General features: G+C 32.2%; 1 protein-coding gene across 1 annotated transcript in view; it reads left to right on the top strand.

Moving 5' to 3' along the window:
• Window positions 1-10,851, top strand: part of LOC149215460 (pectin acetylesterase 8-like) — a 29,515-nt gene extending 18,664 nt beyond the window's left edge. Inside the window, exons 6-12 of the mRNA XM_089389722.1 lie at window positions 5,706-5,830; window positions 6,105-6,165; window positions 6,314-6,370; window positions 6,575-6,652; window positions 6,754-6,859; window positions 10,195-10,340; window positions 10,660-10,851. Of these exons, the coding sequence (XP_089245848.1) occupies window positions 5,706-5,830; window positions 6,105-6,165; window positions 6,314-6,370; window positions 6,575-6,652; window positions 6,754-6,859; window positions 10,195-10,340; window positions 10,660-10,851 (765 nt within the window). The remainder of the gene's footprint in view (window positions 1-5,705; window positions 5,831-6,104; window positions 6,166-6,313; window positions 6,371-6,574; window positions 6,653-6,753; window positions 6,860-10,194; window positions 10,341-10,659) is intronic.
• The last annotated feature ends 7,430 nt before the right edge of the window (window positions 10,852-18,281 follow it).

Raw genomic sequence — 18,281 nt, forward strand, 5'->3', positions numbered from 1 at the left:
TGTCCACAAAAAGCATAAAAATAGTCTTGGATATGACAAGGACGCCTTTCATATTCCAGATTACTCAAATCCCATCCAGTTTCAGAGTGCTGGATTACTTCATGACAATTCACCTTCAGCTGTTCTAGATTCTGCCCCCCCTCCACAACAATAGCAACACCAATAGATTGTGAAATGCCAACACTGTGACCGAGTGAGCCATCTGAAATATCACTGTTTTGATCTTCATCCATGTAAGCATTGTCATAAAACCAATCATTCTTCAAACAGATGCTTTAGAAACAAACCTCCTGCAAGAAAAAAGATTCAACTTGGATGGATCACTTCTTGACAATGGGCATCAACAGCCAAGAAGATATTCCAGTCACATGTTAGAACTTGTTTTAGAGTATTGAACAGTATTGCAGTTGATTTTTCTCCATCGTCTCACCTTGTATCTGACAGGGGGGAAATGATGGTCATCTACAAGCTTCAAAGTCACATCAAGCGAACTTGAGCCACAACCTGCACACCAGTTTTAGAGTTGTAGCTAGAGACAAAGATGCCCCTAAGCATGCCTTCAATTGGTAATCTGGGACACTTCCTCTAGCAAAAGACTTCAGCTTCTTACCAACTTTGGAAGAATTCCAGGAATAGAATTGGGGACACTTCCTCTAGCAGAAGACTTCATCTTCTTGCCAGACTTGGAAGAGTTCCAGGAATTGCATTAAGCATTCCAGAGTTGTTGGTCATCCTTAAACCATCACAGGTTGAGACTTCCCTTTTCACATTGAATTTCTCCCTTTTATGCGGGGTGAGACCTCCCTTTCATGGTTGAAGGTCTCCCTATTCAAAACATCATGAACACTTCCTCTAGCAGAAGACTTGAGCTTCATGCTAGAATTGGAAGAGTTTCAGGAACTGCACTAAGCGTTCTAGTGTTGGTGGTCATCCTTAAACCACCACCCTTTATACCAACATTTCAGAGAGCACATTCAGCCTAGTGCTGCCATGCATTTTTTGCACATTTTGTATTACAATTCTCTTCTTGGACTCGTACATAACCCTTTGGATGAAGGGGAGGAATGTTGGACACCTAATCCTCTATGTGTTAGTGTGGAAGAGGAATAGACTAAGAAATTCCAAGAGACCTTGGGATGTGGAACCCAATGGTCACACCATGTACTATAAATGTATATCACTTGTTAAGAAAAAACGTACTCTCATGTTTTATCTCTCATACTCTTTCTGCCTTGTGTGTGTTTAACAACTTTGATACCATGACAAGCCAGGAGTAACTCTAAGAATTTGAATTGATTTTCATTAAGGGGGAATATGAATATATACAAGGAGAGGAGACTATTGGGTTTCATCTCCCAATGCCTTTTCGTCTTCCAACTTCCTTTTATTTTTACTATCTACAATATTTACATCAGTTTACCTAATCCCAAAAATTAGGTGTCAACATAAAATACCCAAAAACCAAAAGCATTCTATTAACTTATATTATTTGAGGAAAACCTATCAATATTGTATCCAGCTCGAAAAAAAATAGAAATTGTTTTTCATTACAGACTAATGGAGTGATAATTTCTTAAATATGTTCATATTTCTAGAAGAAATAAAGGATCAAAGGGTCAAGTCCTATTTCAAGCAAATATTTTTTTCATTTAGGTATGGTTTTCACCATTCATGGAGCTAGACAACTAGTTAATCATGGACATATTTGGGTCAACGAGCATATGATAGATATATCAAATTACCCTTGAAAACCTCAAGAAGTGATTACTATAAGAGATTAACAAAGATTGCCATCAATCATTAATAATAATATAGATCTATTCCAGAGAGACAAATTTCCAAAACATTTTAATTTTAATTATTTACATTGTAAAATATAAAGGAATGAACAATCACATAACAGATAGTAAATGGATCAGTTTGAAGATTAATTAATTGTTGATCAAAGAGTATTATTTTATTCAATCTTTGATTCAAGAATGAATCAAAAGGAGGGGTTAGTTGTTGGACATCAAGAAATTATGTTCTTATACGTTCTTTTCCCCCTTCTTAAAGGATAAATTTTATAATCCTTTCCCATGTTACATGTTATCCATGATACTTTTGTTTTATTTCTTTTTAAAATAGTATTTACCCTTCCAATACTATGAACTAATGTTCATTATTTTTCAGTAGAGGGAGATTGATATCGAAATTAGGAAATTGTCTTATTGGGATTCAATAGATTGAAAAAAGAATGGGTGAGAAGAAAATAGTAGTGCAAAGATAGAAAAAGAGAGGGATTTGAATCCTAAATAAGTAGAATCCTACATAATGATTTCAATGCTATTCCTTGAATTCCTCGGCCATCATTCCTATGAGACATCTTCGTTCTAGTTAACAAAATTAGGGAATACAAACTTCCTAATGAATTCCTTTTGTTTGGGTACAAGAATTTCAATATTTCATAAATAAATAGATAATAAATAAGGTAATCATTCAATCCCCCTCAGAAAGACAAAGGGACATTTTCTACCATACTTCCCATTTTAGGAAACCCTCAATAATCCATGTTAGTCTATTGTATTCAAATCTCCTAATCAATAATTTAAGATAGATTAATTGATCCATTCCATAATATGATAATATATGTATTTGTAGTGATCATATTATCATTCATATAAAAAATAATTCTGTGGCAATGATTATGTTTCATGATGACTCAATTTTTCTTGATATTCCTTTATCTATATGGATAAAACACATAATTGTTGGGTGGAAATTTTCATTATCATTATGCAATAGTAAATCGTTTAAATTTTTCATTGTCTAGATCATGATGGAAGGACTTCCCAAGTTTATGAATATAGTATTCTTTTAGTATGGATCCTTTTTCCATTATTATTCATATTACTAATAAAAATTTATTCTAAATATTCCCATTTAAAGAATAAATTGTAATGATAGAATGTGAGAACATGTTTATGATTTTTACGAGGACTAAGAAACCCCACAAAACTCCATTCTTTCCAATAGATAATTTAGAATGCATGCTTATTGGACTCATTATGGAATGGGGTGATGGGAGGGGGCGACCCTCTTTATAACTCCTTCTTGTAACCATAATCTTGTTGGCTTGGTTATCATCCAAGAAGATTTGTCCCCTTAAAATATGTAAATTCCTCCACCTTATTAATGCATGTAATAAATAACTTGATTCATGACCATAGATCATGAGAGAAAATGCGCTAAGATTAGAGCTTAAATAGTTGATTGATAACTAGACAAGAATCCCCAATTACCTTAACCTCGTTGATACTTTTATAAATTTCCAGGTTCATCCACATCGATAATGTCGATTGTTCCACTCTATTCTTAGTGGTAGTTCCTAATCCGCAAGAAAACATTATTTTTTCTTTTTAACTGAGGAAATGATTACCCCTTCCGCTCTTGCCACCCCTTCTATTTTGGTAATCATTAAATCATATCTTCCAATTTTGAATATGAGTATATTTATAATTATGTTATGCTCATGAATTCAACATAAATATTCCTACATTTGAATAGATGTTTTATATTTCAAGTAGATTTGGATTGTATAGAAAAATAAATAAATAAAGTAGTAAAGATAAAAATAAGTCTAACTGTGAAAACCAAGACACTCACATAATTAAACAAGGAATTTATTTGAAATTCAGGTTACTGGTTGGAAATGCTCTCAATAATATCTATATCATGTTGTTGGTCTTATAAAAGAACTCAACAATAGTTGAAACCATTTATTTTTGCAAATAAGAGGGGCATATCGATGGATGGAAAGGTAGGGAAGCAACAAGTTTAACCTTCATGAATTTATGAATTCTAATTGTGCATTGCATTATTCTTCTCGAGTCTTATGTGCCTTACAAAGAAGTATTGGAGACCATGACTCTGCATGATGGTTGAGTAAGTTCCACCAATACTCAAATTGTTGATGTAGAGAAGTTGTGTGCCTTGAAAGCAATGCAGTTATGAGATTGAACAAAATTTCCTATCCCAAGAAAAATGATCCATACCAATGTACACTGAGACTATGTGATGAGTTGGCATATTGCATTGTTCTCTGTGTTATAGAGGAACAAAACCATGGATGGAAATTGTGAATGGTGGCGGAATGAAACATTATTGGAGAGCTGTGTAGAGAGCTTTGTGTGTATGAGAGTTGTTGAGAGAGGATGAGAGATGTTATGTAACATCAAAGGCCGAGAGATGCTAGTTATGCATATTGAATGAAGAATGTTAAATCTTATGTATCGTGTTGCAGGGAGAGCAGAGTGAGCATAAGACATATATCTATGTGGGATGAGTGAAGTGAAGGTTGATGAGGAGAACAAAGACTTAAAATCAAGCCAAGTGGGTGTCATAACAACGAGTAGGTATTTCTTTATTTAGTGTGGGTTAGAGCCTACAAAATAGTGAGTTGGACCTTCCATCTAGTAGGTGTCTATGGAGACCTTGGAGGTCAGTGCCTCTTGCAAGTGGGTGCTTGCATAAATCCATGAAGTTGGTGGTTGATGGTAAGGTGATCATGTATTTGCATAATAAGGGAGATGGTGCTTCCTACTAGTGAGTGCTAGCAAAAAATTGAAGGGAGTTGGTGTTTTCTATGAGGGGGTTCTCAAAAAGATAAATGTAAATAGAGTAGGAGCTCATATTTAACATCATAATACAAACAAAGATTTGGTAGTTTTTCTCCAGAAAGGGTTTCCACGTTAAACTAGTGTGTCTTATGTGTATCTCATGGTATGTGTGTTCATGTTTTTATTTGTATTGTAGTCATATGATATGATGATAATGACTCACATGAATGATTTCCAAGCCTAAAATGAAAATACAAATTAGCATAAAAGTAAAAATTAACCTTAATATTGATTCACCATCCCCACCCATAACCTCCCATCTCAGTATTAAACATTGTTTCCAACATACTATAATAAAATAAAAACTAGAAATGAATATACACATTTCACATTTAATATCTAAGTCATTATTAAAATATTGCTATGTATATGTGAGATAACATACTTGTATATTAATCAAATATTGCTATGTATATGTGAAATAACATACTTGGGTGTTTTGACATAGTAAAATATTTTAATGTTTAAATGAAATAATTAAAAGTAAAATAATTCTCTTATCTCATAAGAAATGGGAGATGTGTAATTCATCTAATTCTTATTACAAATTTGATATGTGGCATTTGAATAATGAATAATAATAAAATCAATACACTTATAATGCAAAGTTAAGTAAAACTGATGTGTATCTAAAAATAACTCACTATTAGAAAAGCATTTTAATATACACAATGTCATTAATACATAAAATATTTCAATGTCCATATTAAATAAAATATTTCATTCAACTATACATATATTATATAAAATAATTAATTTTTAAAAAATGTTATAGTTAAAAAATTTCAAATAACCTTAAAATCTAAATACAAATTTATAAGAATTACAAATTTAAGTTGTGTAATTTATCCCATCCAAATTACTGAAAAAACTTTCAAGCCTACGTATATATAGAGTAAAAAAAAGATTATCATAATGTGTTTCCTCTCCTTGCTAAACTGGTATTCCCTTCGAATTAAATCCATTATTTAGGAGCATAACAAATTGAAGATTGCTCTTTTATAACCTTATTGAAATGGTAAAATGTAATAAAGTTTCATATGGCAGGTCCTATTCACTGGCTGCTCAGCAGGTGGCCTCGCAACGTATATTCACTGCAACGAATTTGGGGATCTTCTTCCAAAGAGTGTTAATGTCAAATGCATGGCCGATGCTGGATTTTTCATGGATTTGTATGTTTTCTCTGACATTTATTTCAAATAATATACTTATTATTTATTATTCATTTACATTATGTTAAAATATCGTTTATTTGAAGGGAATTATTTATATTTTTATACAAAGAACAATGAGATTTAATAATCGAAAATTACAAAAGTTTAATATTGTCGTTCTCTACTCTAATCTACAACCTGCATGCATATTTTCTATTATATGCATGGATATTTAATACAAAGTTTATTGCAAATTTTTATAATTCGATTACATATTGTTGCATGATCACAGAGACAACGTAGCTGGTCGAAATCTATTTAGACTTTTCTATAATGAAATCGTCACGTTTCATGTATATGCCTCGACTCTTTTCTACTTACATATCCTAATCTAATTAACATTTTGTATTTGTTTTCTTCATCTCTATTTTTTATACCTGCAATTCCATGAAACCTGTTTTCCATTCTCATGGTTTTATTGAATATGATATTGTATTTCAGGGTTCTTTAAAAAACTTACCAGCTGCTTGTACATCAAAAATGGATCCGGGAAGTCTGGTAATATGACGTTAATCAATTATTTTCATTTTAAATTCTATTTTTTTTCTTTTTAAATATCTCAAAAAATCCACAGAAAGAGATTACTTCCTTAACTTATTAGTAAAACTTAACTAATAACATCCCACAGAGAAACCTCTACCTATAATGGCAATTATCTAATCTATAAGAGTTTTTACCAACATTGATTTTACATAATGGCAGTGTTTCTTTCCGCAATATCTTTTACAGTTGATCAAACCACCACTTTTTGTTGTAAACCCTGCATATGATACAACACAGGTAGATAAAATCTCTGGAGACTTTTTCACTGTTTATTGAACAACATAGAATAATTGAATGCGATATCATATCTTCTATGGCTGTCAATTTGTTTTCTACAGGTTGCAAATATTTGGGTGCCTACTTCAGCGGATCCCAACGGTATTTGGGACGAGTGCAAGGCGAATATCACGACTTGCACTCCGTGGCAATTGAAAATAACGAAAGGTTACTTTTGTGCATAAATATTCGAAGCTTTTCTTTAGTAACACATTGTATTTTTTTTTTTTTTTTCGAATTCAGGTTTCTGTGATTATATTTGGATTACAATTGAATTAGTGTGAAATCTTTGTGTAATAATTAATTTTTTATTTTCGAATTCAGTTTTCTGTGATTATATTTGGATTACAATTGAATTATTGTGAAATCTTTGTGCAATAATTATATAGGAGATGTTTTGCCAAGAAAATTATTATGAAACTAACTCACAAAAAGTTAGAAAAGATAGATCAATGACTTAAAAATCAATTTCTTCGAGAGGGAAACCTCCTTTACATTACAGAAATCAACAATTCTTCGATGATACAAATGACAATACTTCCTTTCAATATATAAGAGTCTAAGGGGTCCCAATACAATCAGAGTCTGCATAACAATAATATTATAGGGGCGCAACAATAACAATAGTGTGCTTCTATGGAGCATAATAATAAAAACATGGGAACTTTATGCGCAAAATAATAAAATAAGGGGGTCACATTAATAACAATAAGGGGTTAATGTAGTAGTATAAGGCCCTAACATGCCCTTCTCCTTCAAAATGTGTTGTCCTCAACTCTTGAGTAGTTATGGATGCTTCTATATAAAATTCGCATCCTCCCATGTGGAATCTTGAGCAGGTAAGTCCTTCCACTTGATGAGATACTCTAAAATTTATTGATTCCGTAGTTGTCGATTTCTTGTTTTCGTGACTACTTTAGGTTCCAATATGATTTTTTATTCTTCCAATATTGTTTGAACTCGGAGCTTGTCACCTATAACCTTCTTTAAGCATGAAATGTGTAAAATTGGGGGCACTTGGGAAGATGCAAGAAGCTACAATTTGTATGGCAGTACCAATCTTTTGCAGCACATTGTTTGTGATAATTTATTATCATTCTTAGCTTGCTTGAGGGACATTTGTTTGTATGGTTGTATTTGTAAAAATATAGTCGCTTATATCAAAAATTATTTCACTATGATGTTGGTTTTCGATTCTGTGCGAAAGTGGGGCTATCCTTTTTCTTCTTGAGATGTCATTCTATCTTGAGAGTTCCTTTTTCTTCTTGAGATGTCATTCTATCTTGAGAGTTTGAGGAGTGGTAATTCTTGCTAATGCATTAAAAGATATGGTCTGATTAATTTCTTCTTTCTCTAGGGTTGGTCCCGGGTGTATATCCTCTTATTTTGACGTTTCTTTATCCTTTTGTTCCTCCTTTTCACAATCAATGTAAAATAATTTCTTCTCATCACACTTATGACATCACACTTATGACATTTACTGTATTTTCTATCAAAACTGTAACAAAGTTCATTTTTTTCCTTTTATTCCAATTGTTTTGGTGTCAACCTTGTAGGTTGTGGAAGGTTAGGAGCAAAAACACTTCAATATTTATAATTGCAAGTAGTAGGATTTCTTGTTGCCATAATTTTGCTTTCAATTTTTCTTTCCAGTTTGAATTCTTTTTCCAATGAATCAGGTTCCAAAGAACGAACTTCATGTTGAATGTTATCCTTTAAAGTCCCTATGAAGACATCAATTCTCTGCTTCTATGGAATATCATTTACACTTATATTCAAATTTTGGAAGTTCTCAATGTGATCTCCCATTGAACCCTTTTGTTTGATATTTACCAATTAGCTAAAGAAGTTGTTTCTCATTGTATCCTCATAATGTGCTACTATTTCCTTTGTGAAAATTGACCAAGTGACAAATGGTTTACGAGAACAAATCTCTTTATACCATAAAAATTGATTCAGTTCTAAATATAAAGATGCAATACTTACTTTTTATAATATTTGCACATCATGTAGATCAAAATATTTCTCCATCTGTAGTATCCATGTTATGGGATTCTTGCCATCAAACTTCCTCATATTGATCTTTGGAGTTTCCTCTACTACCTTTCCGTCATTAGGAGTCCTTTGTTGTAGCAGCTTTGTTCCACCTTCTTTCAAACTTTTCATTTGCTTTTTTAAATATTCCATGTCTTTTTTCGAATCTACTTCCATACCATGAATATTAGTTTCCATGGAAAATATAAATGTATCTATCTTATCTTCGATCACATTCTTCAAATCATCCATCCAATTTTTCTTATTAGGTGTTTTTATTTTCTTGATTCGAGTCATTATTTTTATTGCTTTTAGGAGCTCGACATTAAACCACTGTAACTATGTATTTTCAGATCATCAAGTTATGAAATTTTTGCCTGTGGTAGCCCTCTAAGTCCTATTTCTAACCCCACCAGTCTGATCAATATTGAATTCTTCAAAAAAGAGTTATGACAAATCTACTATGATGCCTTTATTATAGACTTGTTCAGTAGAGCGAACTTGTACGACCTGCCATGTGTCCCTGTTTCGACCTTTTGACCTAAAGAAAATATATAAAAAATTAAAATCTGTCCTCTTTTTATATCTTCTTACGAAAATTCAATCTGATGCTTAGAGATATCGTTAGGACCGTTTTCCCAAGATCACTTATTTAGAATGTAATTCGAGAATCTGCAAAAAGCCTAAATGTCGTGGACCGTATCTTCGAAAATATAGTGAAACAAGATTTGAAATTTGGGCCCAAGCTTCACCAAGATTTCAACTCAAATGGGTTTTAAGTTCAGATATTGAATGTTTGTAGAAAACAGATTATAGTGAAAATTCTACAATGACTTGTTTGAGATCGAATTCTAGAGCTTGCAAAAACACTAAGTTCCTTAGATCATTTCTCTGAAAATATAGTGAAACAATATCTGAAATTCAGACCCGATGTTCAAAATGATTTTGGCTCAAATGGGTTTTTTTAGCTTATGAAACTTCGTCAAAAAAACATTATAGTGAAAATTCCATGGCTTGTTTGGAGTAACGAAACCCTAGAATCCAAAGTTCCCAAAAAGATACAAAAGATAAATCAACGACTTAAGAATCCCCCACTTTGAGAGAGAAACCTCTTTTACATTACACAAATGAACAATTCTTTGATGATACAAATTACAATGCTTCAATTCTATACATAGGAGTCTAAGGGGTCCCAATACAATCATAGCCTATATAACAATAATATCATAGGGGCACAACAATAACACTAATGGGTTTCTATGGGGCATAATAATAAAATGGGACTATATAAACACAATAATACAATAAAAGATCAAACTAATAAAAATAAGATATTACACTAATAGTATAGTGACCTAACAAAACCCAAATTTGTGAAGAAATGATTCATATATTTTTCAATATTGTTCTCAATACCAAGATTAACCAATGTTATTTTCAGTGCAATAACACACTATTACCAATCACAGGATACGTGGACAAAATGATCAATGCATTAACACTTGTGTTTGACTCATGCGATGGAGGGTTGTTTATCGATTCATGTTATTCACACTGTCAAACAAACGTACAAGCTCTGTGGCACTCAGCGAATTCTCCAAAATTGAATTCGAAGGTATGTCATGATTTGTCTTTTTCCAGATAATATTCTAAATAAGTTATGTTCAAACTTTCTAAATTCAAGTTGATGTACAAATATATTTGTTTAGGGAGTCTAAATAAGATACAATTTAGTCACAAAAGTAATTAAAAAATAATAAAATGTTTGGTATATTTTAAAATATTTAGTCAAAACCTTAAGAAAATTTAAATGACATCTATCAAATTTAATGCAATTTTTTTTAATAGATCCATTTCTACCATTGGGAAAGAAATTAAACACTCTCACAATCTCTAAACCATTTAAACCTCTTTACGTTTTTATCTTATAACAGACCATTGCAGAAGCGGTTGGTGATTGGTATTTCGATGGCACTATTGTTAAGTATATTGCATCAGACCGTCCCCACCCTTATCGTTTTACTTCGTTGGTGATTGGTAATCGCAGTGTTGTCAAGTATATTGCTTCAGAGGGTCCCCACATTTGTGGTTCTACTTCGTGGAGAAAGGAAAAAATGTTTATTTGAAATATTCATTTTAAGTTAATATAAAATAAAAATCATGTTTATGAAACTATTTTATTTAAATAAAAAATTGTTGTGGGGAAATCCAGATTGCGGTGAGAGAACAATAAGCACTTCAAAACTTGAATTCCAGAAGCTTTTATGTGGTAAGTGGTTGATTTAAATCCCAATCGGAACTTATAACCGTAGTTGATTTCATCAAGAGGATATATGTATATATAATAAAAATGTTATAGTAATTTGAAGAAAGTTTGATGGCCATGTTGTTAATTAGTTTTATAGGGATGTTAATACAATTTTTAAAGTAATTTGTTTGATAGTGATGCCGTAAATTATAAGTATATAGATATTATAATTAAAATGTTTTTATTGGCAATTGCTTTACTGTTTTGATGATGAGTTTTTAAAATAGTTTTCATATGGATGAAAATATGTATATTTTAAGGAAAGAGGAAAAATAAAAAAATAATGTGTAAATTTAAAAACTTGATATATATTGGAGGGTAATTTTTATAATTTAAGTTGTCATTTTATTTTTATAGCTTTTATAGGTTTATATTAAATGTGGCTAAGATGGTATAATTCTTCAAAGTGAAATTTTTTTACAATTAAAAAGTGAAAAAATATTTGCACCTTATAAAATTTGATTTTTCTTGGTATTTAATATATTAGTGGCTAAAATAATCTACACGGGTTATATATAAATTTTTCATTGTTTAAATTGTATTTTGAATGTATAAATGGATTTAACCCCTTGAATTAGGTAACTATACAATTTAAATTTGCAATTCTAATTGATATTGGTTAGATTTTAAACAAAAATAGCCAAAAAAAATATACATGGAAAATGATCAAAATGTAGAATAATGAGAATATTTGAAATATTTTAACCATTAATTTTTTTTTTCAATAGTTTTTTTTTCTTCTCTAAAAAAATCATGACAAATATTTTATTTGTGAACCAGATTTTCAGAATCAAAATGTTTTTTAATTATTAACATATTTTCAAATATATGTTAATATTATTTATAGCTGCACATTGGAATATTTTATTTATAGCTTAAATTGAATATTTTTATTTTAAAATTACATATATTAATTTTATATAAGTATTGAACGAATTACACATCTTCCTCTTATTACTTTTATTAGGAAAGTAACAAATTTTTTTATTTTCATTTTATTATGCTTAACATTAAAATATATAATTTTTTTTTTAGGAAGTTGATATCAAAATAAATTTGTTAACATGAATATACAAATAGTTTTTAATTGGTGTATTGAAATATTTTTAAAACGTTGTTTCTCACAACCAAAATTGAAAATACAAGATTTTTTTATTCTTAACTACTTTATATTTTTGGTATAAATTTATGTTACTTTCTATGATATCAAAATTCTTTATTATATTGTTGAGACTGGTAGTGAAATATTTTTACCACATCTTTTTCATACTAAAGTGTAATATCAAGAAATAACTAGTAGAATTATTTATATTTATGCATATAGGCATGACTATTTGAAATGTGGCTTTGAATTTTAATTTACTTATCAATAATTAAATCTCCAAGAAATATTCAGTATTTGTTACAAATAAAAGATTGGCATTTATTTCAAAAGTAATTATGCACTTTCAGCCTTTTTAGTTAAATTGGTTAATGAAAAAAAATGTCCTATGAACCTAAGTTAATTTTTATAATTTTGTTTTAATGTTGGTAACTTCAAATACATTATGAGTTGATTTTTTTTTAAGCTTGTGCTCTCTTGGTAGTTGCAATATTGTTGCTAATTGGTCTTCATGCTCCTCCTTGGTTTTGGAATAAACCAATATATCATCCATGAAAACCAACATGAACTTGTCCAAGTATAGACTTAAAACATTGTTCATCAAACGCATAAATGAACCCAAATGGGGCAGCTACAAATTTATATTGCCCATACCTGCTTCTAAATGTTGTTTTATGAATATCTTCATCTTTGATGCACACCTTATGGTACAAAGACCTCAAATCAATCTTCGAGAAGATTACAAATCATTAATCCTTGGAAAATGATATATGCTTTTTTGTTTTGGCTCTATTGGGCTATCTATAATCAGTACATAACCTCAATGTTTCATCTTCCCCTTCACAAAAAATATATAGGTGCTCCCAAGGGTGGGTGACACTCGGTCTGATGTATCCATTGTCCCACATTTCTTTTAACTGCAATTTTATCTCTATCATGTCTAGTGTACTCATTTAGTTCATTTAGTACGGAGATTTTGATGTTGGCATTGATACCGAAAATATTTCAATAGTGAAACGAATTTCCCTCGTTAGCGACAATCTTAGGATCTCGTCAGGGAAAACACTGTGAAACCGAATCCTACATTAATTGACAATTTAGTTTTATACTCTCCCGTAAAGTACATATTATCTTTAACTATTGTTTTTATTAAATATCTAGATGAGAAATATGTGTTGTGTTGTCAATCTGGTCTTTATCAGCGAGAAAGAACCTTTTTAATATTTTCCCCTTCTCATGGAGACCACCACGTTAACGCTTTTCCGTATCTCTGGATTCTACGGAATTAATAGCTGCCACGCCTTTGTTTCATCTCCACTCATTCTTCGAAGTCTTCGAAAATAGCTAGACGCTTTTCCTTATCTCTGCATTCTACGGAATTAATCGTTGCCACGCCTTTGTTTCATCTCCACTCATTCTTGAGATTTGATGTATAAATATGTATGCACCCCATAACTAACATACACCTCACACGGATTTTGCGATTTGAAAGAGGTAGACGGACAATATGGCTCTTCTCTTTATTTCATTAATGCTTCTCTGCATCGCTGCCTCTCTGCCTGCACCCACGTCTATGACGAACCCATATTCTCATCCTCATCCTCCTCCTGATTCTGAACGCATGGTGGAGGAAGATGAATTCATGGTAGAATCATCAATGTCAATGGATGCCCACGAGCAAAGGGACGTTGCTGCCCTCTTGTCATTCAAAAGCTGCATCACATCTGATCCCTTCGGAAAGCTCTCCAACTGGACGGCCCACAACTCCCACAATATCTGCTCCTCATGGTATGGCATTCGCTGCAGGCCACACACAAACAGAGTCGTCGGAATTGACCTTCATGCACATCTCCATATTAATGAAGAAGAAGGGATATTCGAAGGAGCATTGGAAGGTAGTCTCTCATCATATGGATACGAAGGAGGATTGGAAGGTAGTCTCTCATCATCTCTCAGCAGCCTCTCATTGCTTTTGAATGACAAGAGGGCAGCAACGTCCCTTTGCTCGTGGGCATCCATTGACATTGATGATTCTACCATGAATTCATCTTCCTCCACCATGCGTTCAGAATCAGGAGGAGGATGAGGATGAGGATGAGAATATGGGTTCGTCATAGACGTGGGTGCAGGCAGAGAGGCAGCGATGCAGAGAAGCATTAATGAAATAAAGAGAAGAGCCATATTGTCCGTCTACCTCTTTCAAATCGCAAAATCCGTGTGAGGTGTATGTTAGTTATGGGGTGCATACATATTTATACATCAAATCTCAAGAATGAGTGGAGATGAAACAAAGGCGTGGCAACGATTAATTCCGTAGAATGCAGAGATAAGGAAAAGCGTCTAGCTATTTTCGAAGACTTCGAAGAATGAGTGGAGATGAAACAAAGGCGTGGCAACGATTAATTCCGTAGAATGCAGAGATAAGGAAAAGCGTTACCGTGGTGGTCTCCATGAGAAGGGGAAAATATTAAAAAGGTTCTTTCTCGCTGATAAAGACCAGATTGACAACACATATTTCTCATCTAGATATTTAATAAAAACAATAGTTAAAGATAATATGTACTTTACGGGAGAGTATAAAACTAAATTGTCAATTAATGTAGGATTCGGTTTGATGTTATTACTGAGTGCTCTTCAATTTTACTCCTTTCCACCTCTGACCCATTGGTCACTTGGATAATGGGTAGCCTGCACTCCATTATGAAATCATGTTATGCACGACATGATGCCGTATCTTATATTTATCCATAACCAACACGAGATTAATGCAGTTCTACATCATCGCATCAAAGTGGTACGTGAGAATCTAATATTAATTAAAATTTTAATTGTTTTGGTATTTAAGAAATCAGCGGGAGGTGTTCTGTTTTCTTATATCCATTCAGCACGATGTAATGTGCCGCCTTATATTTATTGAGCAGGATCTGATGCGGTATTATTATTAATAAAAATTACTTTGTTTTGTTAATTATATGTTTCATTCTTTTGTTGGTATTGAGGGTTGCAGTTTAACGGGTAAAAGAAAATATGTATTACAAATGGGATGTGTAGATATTTAGATTAATGGTTGCAAATAGTTGGTTGTGAATAGGTAGGTTCAATTGAATCGATGGATCAAGTATCTACGACTTTATATAAATTATTTTTCTTTCTCACCTTTACCACGAGTCATTTTTTTTTAAGTTTCAGTTTTTACAATTTAAACATCCACTATTTTATATCATCATTTGAATGACTTAATGGATTCACTGTGTCAAAGAAAAGAAAAACAGACAGAATGAGCTAAAAGGAAGGTATAATAGTGGTTGACAAATCAACACACTGAAACTTATGAGTCTACCATTGAGCCAGTTGAGAGCCATTGGTTCAGGATGAATAGAGGAAGTAAGAGTTAACTCTTTAACATTGACCAAGTAAAAATAAAGTTAGCTCTTTAACATTGACCAAGTAAAAATAGTCTTGACATTGTTTTCTAAGGAGCCTTTTCTTAATAGGTTTGGCATCAGGTTTGAGTTGAATTTGCATCGCTAAGGAGTTATGAGTCTACCATCAATCCCGTTGAGAGCCATTGGTTCAGGATGAATAGAGGAAGCTAGAGTTAGCTCTTTAACAGTGTCCAAGTAAAAATAGAATTAGCTCTTTAACATTGACCAAGTAAAAATAGTCTTGACATCGTTTTCTAAGGGGCCTTTACTTAATAGGTTTGGTTGAGTTGAATTTTCATCGCTAAGGAGAGTTAAGGTTTGAAAAAATGTCCAATTGTATGTCTAATAAAAAAAAATGACCAAACGAGTCTCCTCTTCTCACCCTAGTTAACCATTTTTTCTAGTTATGACAAGAGTTGTGCATGAAGATGGCCTATTATCTTCTAGGTCGCAAGTCTCCTTTCCTCACCCTAGGTAACCATTTTTTCTAGTTATGACAATGAGTTGTCCACAAAGATGGCCTATTATTGTCTCGGTGACTTTTTTTTCTAGTTATGACAATGAGTTGCCCACAAAGATGGCCTATTATTGTCTCGGTGACTTCTTCTATTCTTAGGCTTTGTCCATCAACTACAATCAAACAACCGAGGAAAATCTCTTGAATAGTAATGAAAAATATTTTTTTATTAATAACAAAACAATAAATGAGAGAAACAAATTTAAAAATAAATAAAGAGTAAACATAAAATTTACCACAATACACCAGATTCACATGGAAAACCTAGAAATGGGAAAATCCATGGGCTAGCAATGGGAAAAACCACAAGGAAAGGATTAGAGATTTATTTAATGTAAATGAAAATACATACCTCCACTCACTTATGATGTGCACACACCCATTTTACCTTAGATGATTCCTAACCTATAAATAGGTTTTGTTACAATACCATGAGCTAATACCATGGGCCAATACCATAGATTATCAACACCATGTGCCCAAATAATGGTAGTTCATTTTACTTGTTCTATGATATCCTAGAAGCGTGAAGAAGTTAAATTAGTATATACTTCAATTTGATTTGATTTGGTCTCATATCTAACAATCTCCCACTTAACACCAAACAAAAGCTTGGCGAGATATTTTTACTAGTGTTTTTATTTCCTTGCTACTAATCCTGTCTCAAGATGCATTTCATCAAATTTACATTCCCAAGTCAAAGTTTTGCAAAACTCCTCCTTATCCCTTAGTAAAATCTTTCTTAACATATCACGTTGATTATCTTTAGTGTATATTTTCTGAAACTGCACTCCATCATCTAGGACTTCATGAATCCAATGTCATCTCATATCAATATTCTTTTCTTAAAATGATATGATGGGTTTTTTTCAATAAATGAATAGGGCTCCGACTATCATACTACAACACATATTTTTCTTGTTTTATTCTCAACTCCCTTAAGAATTGTTGCATCCACAACATCTCTTTACAGAATTCCACATCAACTATGTATTTTGCCTCTGTTGTGGAGAGGGTGACTACTTTCTATTGTTTAGACACTTTAGACACTATGACGCCTGCAAAATTATGTAAATAGCCAATGGTAATTTTTATGATGTCCACGTCATCGCCCATATTTATATCTATATAACCTTCAAGCGGAGCATTATTATTATTACCAATTCATAAAAATAATGGCTAGTACCCTTATGATATCTTAAAATCCATTTTACGTCTTCGGAATGTTATTTGTCTAGATTTGCAAGGAATCTACTTACTAATCTCATTGCATGAGCAATATCTATATGGGCACATACCATGGCATACATCAAACTACCAATTGTTAAAGCATAAGGAATTTTACTCATTTCCTCTTTCTTCCTGTCACCACAAGTGCTCAAATCAACACTAAGTCTGAAGTGGTATGGTTATTTTGCATCCTTCATGTTGAGCCTATTTAATACTTTTTCAATATATTTTTCTTGTGATAGACACAAAATTTTCTTCTTTCTGTCACACACGATCCTCATGCCCAATATTACTTGTGCTGGACCCAAATCCTTCATTGCAAATTGACTTCCCAAATCCTTCTTTAGCCTACTAATCATGTTTTTATCATGCCCAACAATTAACATGATATCCACATACAAAATAGTATAATATACTTTTCTTGGTCATACCTCCTAATGTAGACATAGTTATTAGCCCCTAGTCCTTTAAAACCACACTCCAACATAAATGTATCCAATTCGTCGTACCATTGGGGAGGTGTCCATTTCAACCCATGGAGGCTATTCTTCAAATTGCAAACTAGGATCTCTTTACCTCTTACCTTGAATCCTTCCATTTTCTCCATATGAATCTCTTCCTTTAATTCTCCATGAAGAAAGGTTGTCTTTGCATCTAAGTGTTGACATTCCAAATCTAGAGCAACACGAAGACCAAGAATGACGCTTAAGGATGAAAACTTAACAACATGTAAAAAAATTCGATAACACCAACACCTTATTTTTGGGCAAATCCATTCGCTACTGACCTTTCTTTTTATCTGTCCTTCTTTCTTTCACCTTCATGTTTGATCAGATATACCCATTTTTTATGTATGAAATTTCTATTTTTTTGGAAGCATTACTAACAACCGAGTTTTGTTTTCCAACATGGATTCCATTTCTTTCTTCCACTCTTTGCTACTCTCCATATTACAAGCTTCTTGAAAACAATGT

This window comes from Pinus tabuliformis, chromosome 1_1 (genome assembly GCF_031772625.1).
Source record: "Pinus tabuliformis cultivar Carrire ecotype Pingquan chromosome 1_1, CPIR1, whole genome shotgun sequence".
NCBI lineage: Eukaryota > Viridiplantae > Streptophyta > Pinopsida > Pinales > Pinaceae > Pinus > Pinus tabuliformis.